Raw genomic sequence first — 13,124 nt, 5'->3', positions numbered from 1 at the left:
TCTGTTCAGTTGAAAAATATAACAAAAAAAATACCAAACACATAGAAAGATTCATTTGTGTGTGACAGCCAGGAGGATAGTCCCTGAGAGAGAAAAGGAGATGAGGGGGAGTACAGTGTTTCTTTTAATGAAAAAAGGGATTCTCTCTTTTATTTGCCTGCATCTACAGAGGCCTTTGAAATAGATGGGACTAGCTAAGATTATTACTGGATTACTATCTCCTGCAGTTAAAAGCTGTTTTGTATACTAACTGCTGAAAGGAGCAGCAGGAGAGCAATTTTTTAACTGCCGTCGTGATTCTTACTTCTTTTTGGTTAATGTCTGTTAACGTCAGCCCAAGTCTGGGACTTCACACCTGTGATTTGTAATGGGCGTCGTAGTATTTCTATGACATATCACAACTTCTGAATGTGTTAGGTTACAACTCCAGAAGTGCTGGGATCAGAAACTAGATAATGGGAATAAAGATCAGATTAAATAAGTGATTACACATTTGAAAATATTTTAAATCTGTCATTTTTAATTTTATAAGCGAAAACTTTTCTGCAGTGTCATCCACAGGAAGGAAGGACAGAAACAGGGAATAAGGCCTTTTAAATAACTAGAAAATGCATGTGCTTGCTGCTGAAAATCCTTTAAAATGAAAGCCACTAATACAATACCTTTATTGGCTTCCCACTGAGTTTCAGTTGTCACATCTGTTTTTTGACCAGCACAACAAAATTTCAACCAATCACAAGCATTTTATTTCCTAATTATATTAAATACTAAATCAAAGACATATTTGCTCACTCAGAATGGTGCTGTACTAATATCCGCGGTCTGTTGCTACTATCTCTGGAACAGCTCCACAAGGCAGTGGAGTCACGTGGGGGTTAAACTCTTAGACCAGTCTGGCCAAAGAAACCCAACAGAGGCAACACCACAAGCTCTAGGAAAGAGAGGAGTGCTCCCCGCGACACAGCAGTGATCCCTGAGAGGTGATGAACAGCACACTGCGTCAGGACACAGCTTAGCTGTGCTTCTGGTAGGGCATTTCCAAGGTGGAAATCCAAAGAAAGCAAAAGGGAGATTCTGAAATTCCTACGTGGCAGTGAAGGACCCCTGCATTAGATATTGTTCCTAAGGCCTTGCTCCTGATCATAGACTGAGTTTGGTATCAGATATCTCCTTTCAAAATTCTTAGCCACTCAGGCAATATACTTACTACTTTCCCATTAAACATTATGTCCCTAAAATAACAGTATGGATGTATTATGCCCATACACGAGGGACTATTTGATGAAGGTATTTTTAATGTCAGATGAAAAGATGTATTCTTGTTGAGAATTACGCTGATGAGTGAACTCTTCTTTAAATCATTTAGTGGAGAAATCCCTTACGAACGTCCTGAGGGAACTGCTGACAGTGTGTAATAATTTCTGGTTCGGTTCTGCAGCAGATTACAAGATGTCTTGCATTTTATGAAATTTGGTAAAGTGCTTCTTTTGCGCTCTGAGGTCCATCTGTGAGCTTCCTGATATGCTCCCCAAAATTAAAGGGGCTGCAACACACTTTTATTTGATGCAATAGATAGCTGTGGCTGCAAGATGACTAAAGGTTCTGTGTGACCTTCTGCTTTACTGCCTTCTACTCCCAGAAGTTCAGCTTCTCCAATTATGTAGTGTTTGTTGAATTCACCTCTGAAGTGAAATACAGCTATTTTCAGAATGGAGAGTAAGGTTCATGAGAATGTGTGTGTACTTCAGATGAAGCTATTTCACCTTTAGCATTCCTCGCACTGCTACCTACTTTATATACCTTCCTCTATTGTTTTGCCTTTATACTGTTCATTACCGCAGTCTCTTCTTCACCACACGTAAATACTGGCATTTGATAAGAATTTCATCCAGTTTGTGAGGAATTCATAAGATCAGAGAGATTTCCCATACCTACAGTCATGCCCCCATGGTTCTGGATCCCACTGAGCAGACCTGGTCTTCCTTGCCCTCTGACGACTGTTGTCTCTCCCGACCCATTTAATAGCAGTATTGGAGTAATGATGTCTGCATGGAAGCAGCAGGGCAAATGCTAAATAAGTGGTTCCTAAGATGTGAAACTACAAAGAAAAGAACTCTGGGAAAGCTACTGGAGTACAGGAGATGAACAAAACCCCTGGCAGTACTCCCCTAGCCTGTCCAGAGTATGATGAACCTACCCAAACTTTTCTCATAGAGACTGAAACCCAGCCAAAGATTTTGGACAATTTGGGAAGGCCTTTGAAAGCATCAAGCAAAAAGCACATATTTTTGTAGGACTATTCTGTATTTCATTATGACAGAACACTGACGAACACATTATTTAGCAGATTAGTGCTTTTGGTTTTAGCTTCCAAAAGTAGGAGTTAACAGCCCCTGGCTATACAGGTTCATAGCTGGTTTTGCCCAGCAGTGTTCAGTGTAACACAGGCTGCATTGCAGTTCCTAAAGTTGGAAGTTGAGGAAATTGCAATGCAATGGAGAGAACTCTCCTGGTCTGTGTTGCTTTTGAGGTCTTTAGTTACTGATTACCAGCAAAAGCTCATAAAGTCCAGCTCTCATCTCATATGACCTAAGAACTACACATTCTTCTTATGCCAAGGTCTCTGATGGGGTAAAATAACTCTTGAAATAGAAGCTTATCTTCCTTGCGCTACCTGGATGACAAGATCTTGAGAGCTAGAGTGCAAAAGTAAGACTTGTTTCAAAGGTTAACATCTATTACAGAATTAAGACAGGAAGATTTTTGCAAAGTTTCTTTACTCTTAACTATAGTACAAGTTTTCTCACCTCGTTGTTGCCTGCCTTGTAACCTTTTCTAATGAGGTGGTTGCAAATTAGGAGTTGGCAGGAAATTGCTTAGCAAGCACTCAGAAATCATATGATAGTATTTGCATGAGTCAAGAACATTTCCAGACTTCAGAGATACAATGCTCATACTTATTCGCTCATGTGGAGAAAGGCAGATTCCTAACTGCCAGGTACTTGCCTCAATGTCCACACATCAGTCAATCTGTACACAGCGCAGAAGGCAGACATACCTACCAGCTTGCTTAGGAGTTAACTGTTCTTGTGGTGCAGCCATTTACATGCATTGGCTCATCACATTAACCTGGTTAAAATGCAGGTTCAAACCGGTACAGCTGAGAGGAACAAAGGAGGTGAGAACAAAAGCCTTAGTTGCCTGCAGCAAGTTATTTTTTATTTCTTTTTTCTTTGCTCTGAGCTCTGCATGTTTGTACCCTTTCTTGCATTGCACCGTGTCCTTTACTATTGCTTCTATTATGAAGAGGGATTCTCTACCTTGTAGAGACCTTCATGGAGTTAGCTGAGCTGCAGATTCATCACTGGAGAGCAATATGCAATAGTTCATAGGCTCAAGATAGCGTTTCTCTGAACTGTCACTTTCCAGATGAGCTGTGGACAGGCTGCACTTCAGTTCAAACAGTTTCAATATAGGGCAAATTCAGCATTAGTCAGAAGTGATTCTAAGCTCATCCTATGTGACATGGAAACACAAAAGGTAACAGGATAGAAACTGTCCTATTTGATGTTCATTTGCCAACTGTTTCCCTTGTTAAGGAGGAGAGCCAGAGATGGATGACTGCCTGGAGACACTGAAAGATGAGGAGGAAGCTTTGTGGGAGAACGTAGAATGCAACCGGCACATGCTGAGCCGGTACATCAATCCAGCTAAACTGACCCCCTACTTACGGCAGTGCAAAGTAATCGATGAGCAAGATGAGGATGAGGTGCTTAACTCACTTATGCTGCCCTCCAAAATCAACCGAGCAGGTAACGATTTCATGATAGGCTACATCTGCACCCCTATCTGAATAGTATTATTTTGCTGAGCCAGGAGGGAGCCTGTATCAAATCACAGATTATCAAATGGAAACCCTGTATCTCATTTAGAGGAGATTCAATGTAAAGGGGGGAATCTGCGGCTGCTATTTTGATAAAAATGACTCTTCCCAGTGCTGGGCTCATGGGGTTCATATTCCCATCAAAGGCCTGGCAAGTACTTCAGTTAACACAAGCAGCAGCCACTGCCATTCCAAGAATAGGTTTTCAGCTGTCTTGCCGTGCTTCATGATTTGTCACTGAAGGGTCTGCCATCCCAGTGTTTCAGCACTGCCTGGTAAAGGCTGCACTGAATAACGCGTCTTTTGAAATTTCTGTTCCAGAGACCAATTTGCCTGTACTCCTTCAGAATAATGATCAGCACAAACATAAAGAATACGTGGCATTACTTTATGAGTTCAGCTGAACTCAATTAATCAGCCAGATTTTCCACAGTGCGTTGCTGTGGCAGAGACGAACCTTAAGCAGATTTGACTTCAGGGGTAGAGCACTTGCTTACGCTGCTCATAGTGCTGGAATGTCACCTCTCTCCCTCTCTGTTCTCTGTACTTAGGCCGACTGCTGGACATTCTCCACACCAAGGGCCAAAGGGGCTATGTAGTTTTCTTAGAAAGCCTCGAGTTTTACTACCCAGAACTCTACAAACTGGTGACAGGGAAAGAACCTACACGGAGATTTTCCACTATTGTTGGTGAGTAGAATCAATCCCAAAGGAGCCTGTTGAAGTAAAGACTATCTTGAAGACTGGGTTTGATTTTTCAGGCAAGAAATGGAGAAAAAAAAAAGCTAATCTTGTAGTAGCATTCTGCAGTTTTTCAGTCCCCTTCAATGCAAAACGTGCCAGTGACAGGTAATGTATAAAGAAGAGGAACATCTCAGTTGTCTGAATGAAGCTGAAGAGCTTCAAATTGAATGATAGGCATTACAAGAAATCTCAAGAGAAGCAGCATTGGAACGGTGGACTAAACCACACTGATGACCTATACATGTACAGCAAATTTGAAGCATTGAGATTAATTGCACTTGTACAGATTTATTTTACAAAGTTTGTGCTATTTCAACAGGCCTCTCAGCTCAGCTGAAACAAGACAAATGTAAAGGCTTCATATTCTATCCAGACAAGCTGTATGCACATATATTGTGATTCTGGTAATAGCGTGCTGTGTAATATTTGTACTGCTGCCAGTTAGATATACCAATGTATATGTATTAGTGCATATTCTGCACTTCTGTACATATTCTGGGACATTTGTTTCTTACCCAGTTCTGCTGACCCTACTTAGCATAAAGTTACTTCATTAGACATTGATAAGCTGTTCAAACATTTTCAGTGGAGGAGGGACATGAAGGCCTTACCCATTTCCTAATGAATGAGATCATTAAGCTTCAGCAGCAAGTAAAGACAAAAGATGTGCAGCGCTGTGAACTCTTGGCTAAGTCCCGACAGTTGGAGGATGAGCGAAAGCAGCTTAAACTGAACAAGATAGAGCTGCTGACCTTCCAGGAGAGATACAACAAGATGAAGGAGGAGAGGAACAACTACAATGATGAGCTGGTTAAGGTGAAAGATGAGAACTACAACCTGGCCATGAGATATGCCCAGCTGAGCGACGAGAAGAGCATGGCTGTGATAAGGAGCCGAGACCTCCAGTTAGAGGTGAGAGAAATGCTCTGGGCTGCTTTCATCAGGAGCACCAATGGAAGATGCCAGTGGTATCTGCCAAAATGAGACCTTCTCTGACAGTAAAAGGTGTAGAGCTCTCATTTGCTTTGCTTATTCAGATGATTAGAGGCATCACTGTAGAGAAATGCCAACTGCAGTGATGTGTATTAATGACAGATAATTTACATACTTGTAATGGATTAACAGAGCATAAGATGCATCAAAACAAAACTTTAAAAACATAATTGTTTGCTAAAACCATAATGTTAGCTTTCCAGGCGCCGTAATACCTTGGGGCAGTTATCCAGGTTTGCACTACAGCTGCTGGTGGTTTATTCAAAAAGTCTCACATAGAGCACTGGAACAGCTGGGGGCCATTTAGGAGACAGAAATGCTTCAAGTGCTGTAAAATGTGTGTGTCACAGATGAGATGGAGTAAACAACTACCCATAGTGGATCTGGATACTGGGGTTTATTTCTGAACCAATGATATCAGATATTTTGCTCCACTTCTTTTCACACAGTCATTTGCTCACTCTGCCACCTCGGCACTGCATTCCCCTGGGCTCAGCCTCCCTTCCCTGCAGGAAGATCGCTGCTGGACAGGAGGGTTGGGCAGAAGGTCACACCGCTTCGTGCTGTGCAGCTGCTCACAGCCGCCAGTTGCAGACATTACTGGCCAAGATCCCTGCGTATCCCCTGGCCTGTATCTCTGTGCATCTCTCTGATCTCCAGGATGTTCCTCCATTCAAATTTTCCCTCCAGCCACAATCATCACCACCTTCTTCCCAAGCCCCCTTTTGCCTGAAATTATTTTTTCTTTTTGGGATCCTCTCTTTTCCATCTAGAACTCAAAGCCCTTACTTTCCTCCATTCAAATAATCTGTGTGCAAGAGCACAATGTGTGGTAGCCTCCTAAGTGTTAGTTCTGTTTCGTATCTTTTATTTTTTGGAGGATTGAGGATGTGCTGCTTTTTTTTAATCCAGATGTTACCAAAATTTACAACCAGCCCATACCAGTTGTAGCTAGCAAACAGCAGGCTGCTGCTGGAGAGTTCAGCAGTTCAATTATGGACATTCAACACACACGCGCATACACCTAATTAGCTGCTGCCTGTTAGCATTCACAGTGAAAGCTACTTTTTCCACCTATGACAGTACGTTTTCACCTGAAAGTGAGAGTGTTTTCAGAACAGTAAATATCAGAGCTAGGACTTCTTTCCTTTTCTCTTCCTCTTTTTCACTGCACCCTGGCTGCTCTAGATTGACCAGCTGAAGCATCACTTGAACAAAGTAGAAGAGGAATGCAAGCTGGAGAGGAACCAGTCTTTGAAGCTGAAAAATGATATTGAAAACCGACCCAAAAAGGAACAGGTTCTGGAGCTGGAGCGGGAAAATGAGATGATGAAGACTAAAATCCAGGAGTTACAGTCCATCATTCAGGTATAAAAGCAGATTGTTTTATTTAAAATTCCAGCCATATTGGCTTACATCTCCTGCTTACCCGAATGACGGATTCAGCGGGCTTCAACCACTCCTTGCCTCCAGGCACCCCCACACTCTCCTCCCATACTGTCTCCCATAGCCCACACCTCCTCACAGCCTGCCTTGGTGGCTACCCCTCAGGATCTGAGTGTCTGGAGGAGGCTGTGAGAGTGGGACAGAGAAGCAGCAGGTGGTGACAGCTCCCATGTGTTCAGTAAGGGACAGGGAAACTGGTGACTATGGACAAATGGAGGTGGCATGGTCTCTGCAACCACTCCTCACCTTAAACGCCACACAAATCAAACACTGCTGTTATAATGCTGGGAAGCATTGGGTGAAACCTCTGCCTGCAAAACTACAATAAGCATAAGTGTAAAGCCTGGAAAAACAGAAGGTTGCTTATATAGGTCCCAGCTGTCCATGGTACTCCTTGTACAAACATGCATGAGGAGGAGTTCTAAAAAAAGGAATAAAATAAATCATCCAATAAATCAAGCTGTACATGAGAGATTGTCTTTTTCAAGGTGCAGAGTGCAGCTGTTTAATTGCTGAGCATTCAGCTCCATATTTTAGCCCTGCTGTGGTTCTTTGTACCAGTCTGTCACTACAAAGCTGTGTTAAATAGCCAGCCCAGAAACTTCTGACAGTGGCTCTGGGTACCCTCTTTTAGGCTATTGTCATATCTGTACCAAAAGGGTTTAATGAAGTAGAGGGTAATAAAGGTTTCAGTACTTGGGTGGTCACTGGTTAGTAGAACACCCTGCAGAACACTGCTGTAACTTGCACAGGGATCTTAACTAACCTTTGTTTGGGCAGATAGAGCAAAGGATGATATGCAGCAAATTTAGCACTGTGTTGCTCTGTGAAGAGCTTAGCCAAATATTAGGATATATGTGAGAGTGCTTAGCACTTCGCTGGAAAAGGCTTTTGTGACATTTTAAAATGACACTTAAAAAATTATCAATAGAATGCATTTCAGAAATGGCTGTAGCCTCTAGCAGTGCCTAACAATTCTTAGTTCTAACACAAATCCAATTCAAAGGTTGAAACAGGGTGTAGCATAGAAGGTTATAGGAGTTCTGGTCCGTGTAGAATCTCTTGTATTAATTGAAATGTTCTTGTAGCACCTAAAGAAATAAATAATCCTGAAATAGCTAAAAAGAGGATTGAAATTCCCTAAGTGGAAGTATAAATAAACGAAAGGCAGTTTGTTTTAGAAATACTTAGGTGTACTTAGGAATACTGGGTAACTAAAAAGTCACCAAAATCTCCAACCTAGTCTAGGTATTTTAAAAATAAATATGCATATTACTTGCTCAGTTTTTATGCCTTTTTCATCTTCCATTTATGGTTAATTTTGGATGGAAATTTATTTGTTAGAACCTGCCCTGGTGCTCTTGTCAATTTTAAATCTGAAAGAAAAAGTATTGCTGGACACTACAGAAAGTGAAGCAGTGGTACGAGCTACTCCAGGCATGTTTAATATTCTCTGAGCACAGCCCTGCAAAGCCTATGCACACTTTAAAAATTCCCCTGAATGTTTTCTTAGGCCCTGCTCTTTGGCAAAGGGTGATTTTTGTGCTCAGGGAGAGCTGATTAATAGAGAAGAGTTTTGAATGCAGGGCTTGGAGTGAAGAATTGTCACTGCATCCAAAATGGATCAAATTATAGCCAGTACAATAAAACAGTAAAACAGTTCCTTCATCAGAATATTCTGTCAGCAAGACAGCCTTTATTCATCTTTTCTATTTTAAAATATGAACAAATGTCCATCTCTTCTCCTGCTTTCCCATTGCAATACTACGCTCATTTTCTATTCCTCTTGCTTGTTTCTGTCTTTGTTACTTTTCTCCCTGCAATGCTATTTTCTCTTTCCCTGGCCTGTCTCTTAAAAATGTCTTTCCTCAGGCTGACAAGCGCAGTTTGCCAGATTCAGACAAGGCCATTTTGGACATTCTGGAACATGACCGTAAGGAGGCACTAGAAGATCGTCATGAGTTGGTCAACAAGATCTTTAATCTCCAAGAGGAGATTCGTCAAGTGGAAGACTTGAGAGACAAGGTAAGAAATGGAAGGATAGAAAGATGGAATGTCTCAGGCTAGTGCCCAAAAGCCCTCTGAGAGCAGTGGTGGTTAACAGTGTGTCATTTCCAGTATCTTGAAGAGAAAGAAGATTTGGAGTTAAAGTGTTCAACACTAGGAAAAGACTGTGAGATGTACAAGCACCGTATGAACACTGTGATGATACAGCTAGAAGAGGTGGAAAAGGAGCGAGACCAGGTATCTAACAGTTAAAATGGGGAAAATTAGTAGCAGAAGCCTGTATCTCATATGTGTCACTTTGGGGAATTGTGGGTAATTGGACCCAAAATACCATTAAAAAATAAACAGTAACAAGAAATTGCTATTTGTTGGAATTTGCATTACAGTAATTAAACATAGGATAATATTGGGTTGTTTCCACAGCGTAGCATCTGGCAGGCAGGGCGAAGATCTTAACAGCTACTGCAGGCTTTATATTAGTGTCAAGTCATCCGGTTTGCACTCTGGAGTGCCACCAACCAAGAGGGAGCTGGAAATGAACCACCCTCATCATCATAATTTTTGATGGTACTACTGTGGCGCATCCTGGCCCTAACTGCTGTGCTAATTGGTGAATGGTTACCAGTTCTGAAGTCCCCATTCCAAACACCTTACAAACAAAACCAGCAGGAGAAGGTGTCTGGTGCCCAGGTGCAAAAGAGATTTCTGCTCTCCACTGCAGGCATTCCGCTCACGTGATGAGGCTCAGACACAGTATTCGCATTGTCTGATTGAAAAAGATAAATACAGGAAGCAGATTCGAGAGCTGGAGGAGAGAAATGATGAACTCCGAATTGAGGTGGTTCGGAAAGAAGCCTGCATTGTTAACCTGGAGTGCAAACTCCGACGGCTCTCTAAGGACAATAACTTTCACGACCAGGTAGGGCTGAGGAAGACCGGTGTGAGTTCTTTTTTTGAGACTTGCTTTTAAAAACATTTTGGTGTGGAAGGGAGAAGGGGCTTTTTTAATTCGCTCCATGAATTAACTGGGGAAAAAAAACCTTCTACTACTAAGTGTCAATGCTGTGAGTTCTTCTCTTGCTGTGAGTACAGTGGGGTTCAAGTTGTCTATGCCAAGCACATAGCTTCTCAAAGGCTGGCATTCCACATCTTGATTTTAAATGGAGGAAAAGGGAATGCAGAAAGAAATTAATTTCTATACTGGGGTAGAAACTGCACATGCTTTTGAGGAACATGCCCCAGTGAACAGAAATCCCTACAAATGTCCATCTAAATTACTGATTTGGATCTGGAGCCATATTCTGTGTGAGCTTCTGAAGCACTGGAATCACAGAAAGTTCAATCAGATTACTTTAAAGGAGGACTGTAATGAGGAGTTATACCAACCTCGTCTCAGAAGCAAAGTGTTTCCTTCTGATCTTTAGAGTTTGCCACGGAATCTACCCATTACCATCATCTCCCAGACCTTTGGGAGTCCTAGCCCAAAAGCCAATGGTCAAGAAGCAGATGACTCCTCCACTTCTGAAGAGTCTCCAGAAGACAGCAAATTCTTCTTGCCTGATCAAGCTCGACTCAAGAGGAGAGTGAATCTAAAGGGAATCCAGGTGTGTCTTAGTATGAGGCTGGAATACTGTAGTGCAGGGACTGTTAGAACTGAGAGACATAACACGTATGGTGGTGATGCCTCTGAAAGTGCTGTGCTGTGAAGATAAGAATAGATTTGTGTATGGTAGTGGGCTGTCAGTTTTTGCCTTGTGCTGATTTGCATCTTGAGGAGCAGACACAATAGGGCTTCACAGATCATTTTCTACCCCTTCTTCTCATTTTGTGTATTCTCCTTGCTTCTGCTTCATTCACATTCTTGGAGTGTTGCCAATAAATTGATTCTCTGCCTCCTTAACAGTAGTGAAAAAAAAATGACATAATGCCTGAAGTCCAGCACACAAGTAGCTGAAGGTGGAAAATGAAGAATTGGTGGAAAAGCTCACTTCGGGTGGAAGGAATAATAGAAAGAAAGGGACACAATCTAGAGGAAAATTAACTGCCTAATTCAGAATTAAATTATGGCAATTTCTGCTCACTTAAAAGTAAGGGGTAGCATGAGTTAGGTCCATGATTTCCCCGACTAGCTGCATTCATCCAGCTATTATCTGATGCTATATTCACAAATTGTAAAAAAATATACAGTCTAACATTTGGGATTTTGAAGTTCTCTTTCTTTTCACCTGCATTTGAATTCACCCTGCCCTTCATAACCTTTCTGAGCTCCGACTGTCATTATTACTTAGGCAATAGAGCTGCATTTTTTACATTGCACGCTCCAAAAGGATGCCTGTTGTATTAACAGCTGCCTGAAACCAGTCCCAAGGCACGCACTTCACCTTTTGTCTCTATTCCCTCAGCAGAAGCTGGAAATTGCAGTGCATTTGGCCCAGACTTTTAAATGTAGTTAGGTAGCTAACTTGTTCGCTGCAGTGCTATTAAGATACTTAAATATCTTCTAAATTTGGGGGCCTGGCATTTAAAGGAGGGCAAATGTATGGACCATAAAAGTGGAGAAAGGGTAAAAATATGCGGTTTACAGTATGTGGCAAATATTCTGCATTTGGGCTGATTTTTGTCCTCTTTCTTTTAGATACATCCAAGAGCTAAATCCCCTGTCAGCATGAACAAAACATCAGAGTTTCAAGGTCAGAAAGAGCGTCCATGTCCTTATTCCTTTTCTGTTGCTTTGTCTCATTCACTTAATCTCTTTAAGTTGTTTTAACAAATATGCCAACCAGGGATATTCTTAACTAAGTCCAAGTGAGTAAAATAGACAGTTTCTCTCATAGTTAACAATGTCATAATTTTTTACCTGTGTGTCCTCTCCATCCAAAAGTACCTCCACTGACACACAGTATCGCATCCCATAGCTGACCTAAATTTTCTGTCTACTCAATTCTACCTTTAGGTTACACAAATTTTGAAGTCATTGGTGTAACACATGTATGGAAAGTCATTATACTATTCTCTCCTTGTTGTCAGCTAAATCCTTCAAGCTGAAAAACCCTAATCTAGTGATCGTCTAATGACTTCCTTTGTCCTTCAGCAAAAGGGAATTAATTTTAAATCTAAAGCATTGCAAAGGTTGAGGAGCACGGGTTTGGCCCACCCGTCAGCAAGAAGCCAAGTTACAAACTTTGTTGCTCTGTACTCACATTTGATGTACTCTTAATTCCTTTTATTTATGTAACACTGTTCCTGAACCAAACACCGTTTAGCCGGCACTTCCTTTATGTGTTACATGCAGCAGCATGGTCACTGTTTTGCAAAAAATGATGGGAAACATGGTTCCTGCTGCAAGATATTGCATGTTAAACTGTATGTTTGGTATCAGGTGATGTGCAACATTAATACAAATTAGAGGTGCTGAGGAAAAGAAGGAGTCCACAAAGACATTCACGCTGTGTCACCTGGGGCTGCTGAGTGATCTCAAGCTTCTTGTAAATTTTTTGTTGTAAAAAAAGCATAATTCAGTGAGCCAATCTTACTGCTGACTACCAGATTCAGATGATGAAGTTAAAACATAAATTAATAAAGCAATCCTTTAATTTGTCAAATAGTGTTCAGAGATCTAATAAAAATGTACAGACCAGAGCTGAAAGAAAAAGTTGGCAAGAGGCTCTCCAGAGTGGTGTGCATTTCTGTACTTTTTTGGGAAGCTGATGGGGAAGGAAAGAGAGCCAGAGCTGCAGGGCACAGCACACTTCCTGAAGCCTCCCTCCAGTGTAGGGTGGGAGAAATGAGATAAGCTGAAATGGCAAGATAACCAAAGTCTTGTTGCAAATCTGTGAAAGACTCTGTATTGAAAGCGATCTGACATAATTTCCTCTGGTGTCTGTATTTTTCTCTGTCGTCTGTGAGCGCAGCAGTCAGAGCACAGGATGAAGACGGGGCTGATGCCAGCAATGGCCGCACAGACACAAGTTCCTCTAATTCTGTTTCCATCAGTAACTCCATCAGCAGCTGTGAAGTCAGCAAGATTGTAAGGAGCCTTCAGATGTCCCTTG

General features: G+C 41.7%; 1 protein-coding gene across 1 annotated transcript in view; it reads left to right on the top strand.

The window, feature by feature from the left end:
- Positions 1-13,124, top strand: part of CARD11 (caspase recruitment domain family member 11) — a 49,510-nt gene that overhangs the window by 20,655 nt on the left and 15,731 nt on the right. Inside the window, exons 3-12 of the mRNA XM_040592059.1 lie at positions 3,600-3,812; positions 4,435-4,572; positions 5,213-5,538; positions 6,808-6,987; positions 8,938-9,090; positions 9,184-9,309; positions 9,794-9,991; positions 10,497-10,676; positions 11,708-11,762; positions 12,984-13,099. Coding sequence (XP_040447993.1) covers positions 3,600-3,812; positions 4,435-4,572; positions 5,213-5,538; positions 6,808-6,987; positions 8,938-9,090; positions 9,184-9,309; positions 9,794-9,991; positions 10,497-10,676; positions 11,708-11,762; positions 12,984-13,099 — 1,685 coding nt within the window. The remainder of the gene's footprint in view (positions 1-3,599; positions 3,813-4,434; positions 4,573-5,212; positions 5,539-6,807; positions 6,988-8,937; positions 9,091-9,183; positions 9,310-9,793; positions 9,992-10,496; positions 10,677-11,707; positions 11,763-12,983; positions 13,100-13,124) is intronic.

Source organism: Falco naumanni, chromosome 4 (genome assembly GCF_017639655.2).
Source record: "Falco naumanni isolate bFalNau1 chromosome 4, bFalNau1.pat, whole genome shotgun sequence".
Classification (NCBI taxonomy): Eukaryota; Metazoa; Chordata; class Aves; order Falconiformes; family Falconidae; genus Falco; species Falco naumanni.
Note: the sequence above shows the minus strand (reverse complement) of the source record. Positions and strands in the feature narration are given on the sequence as shown.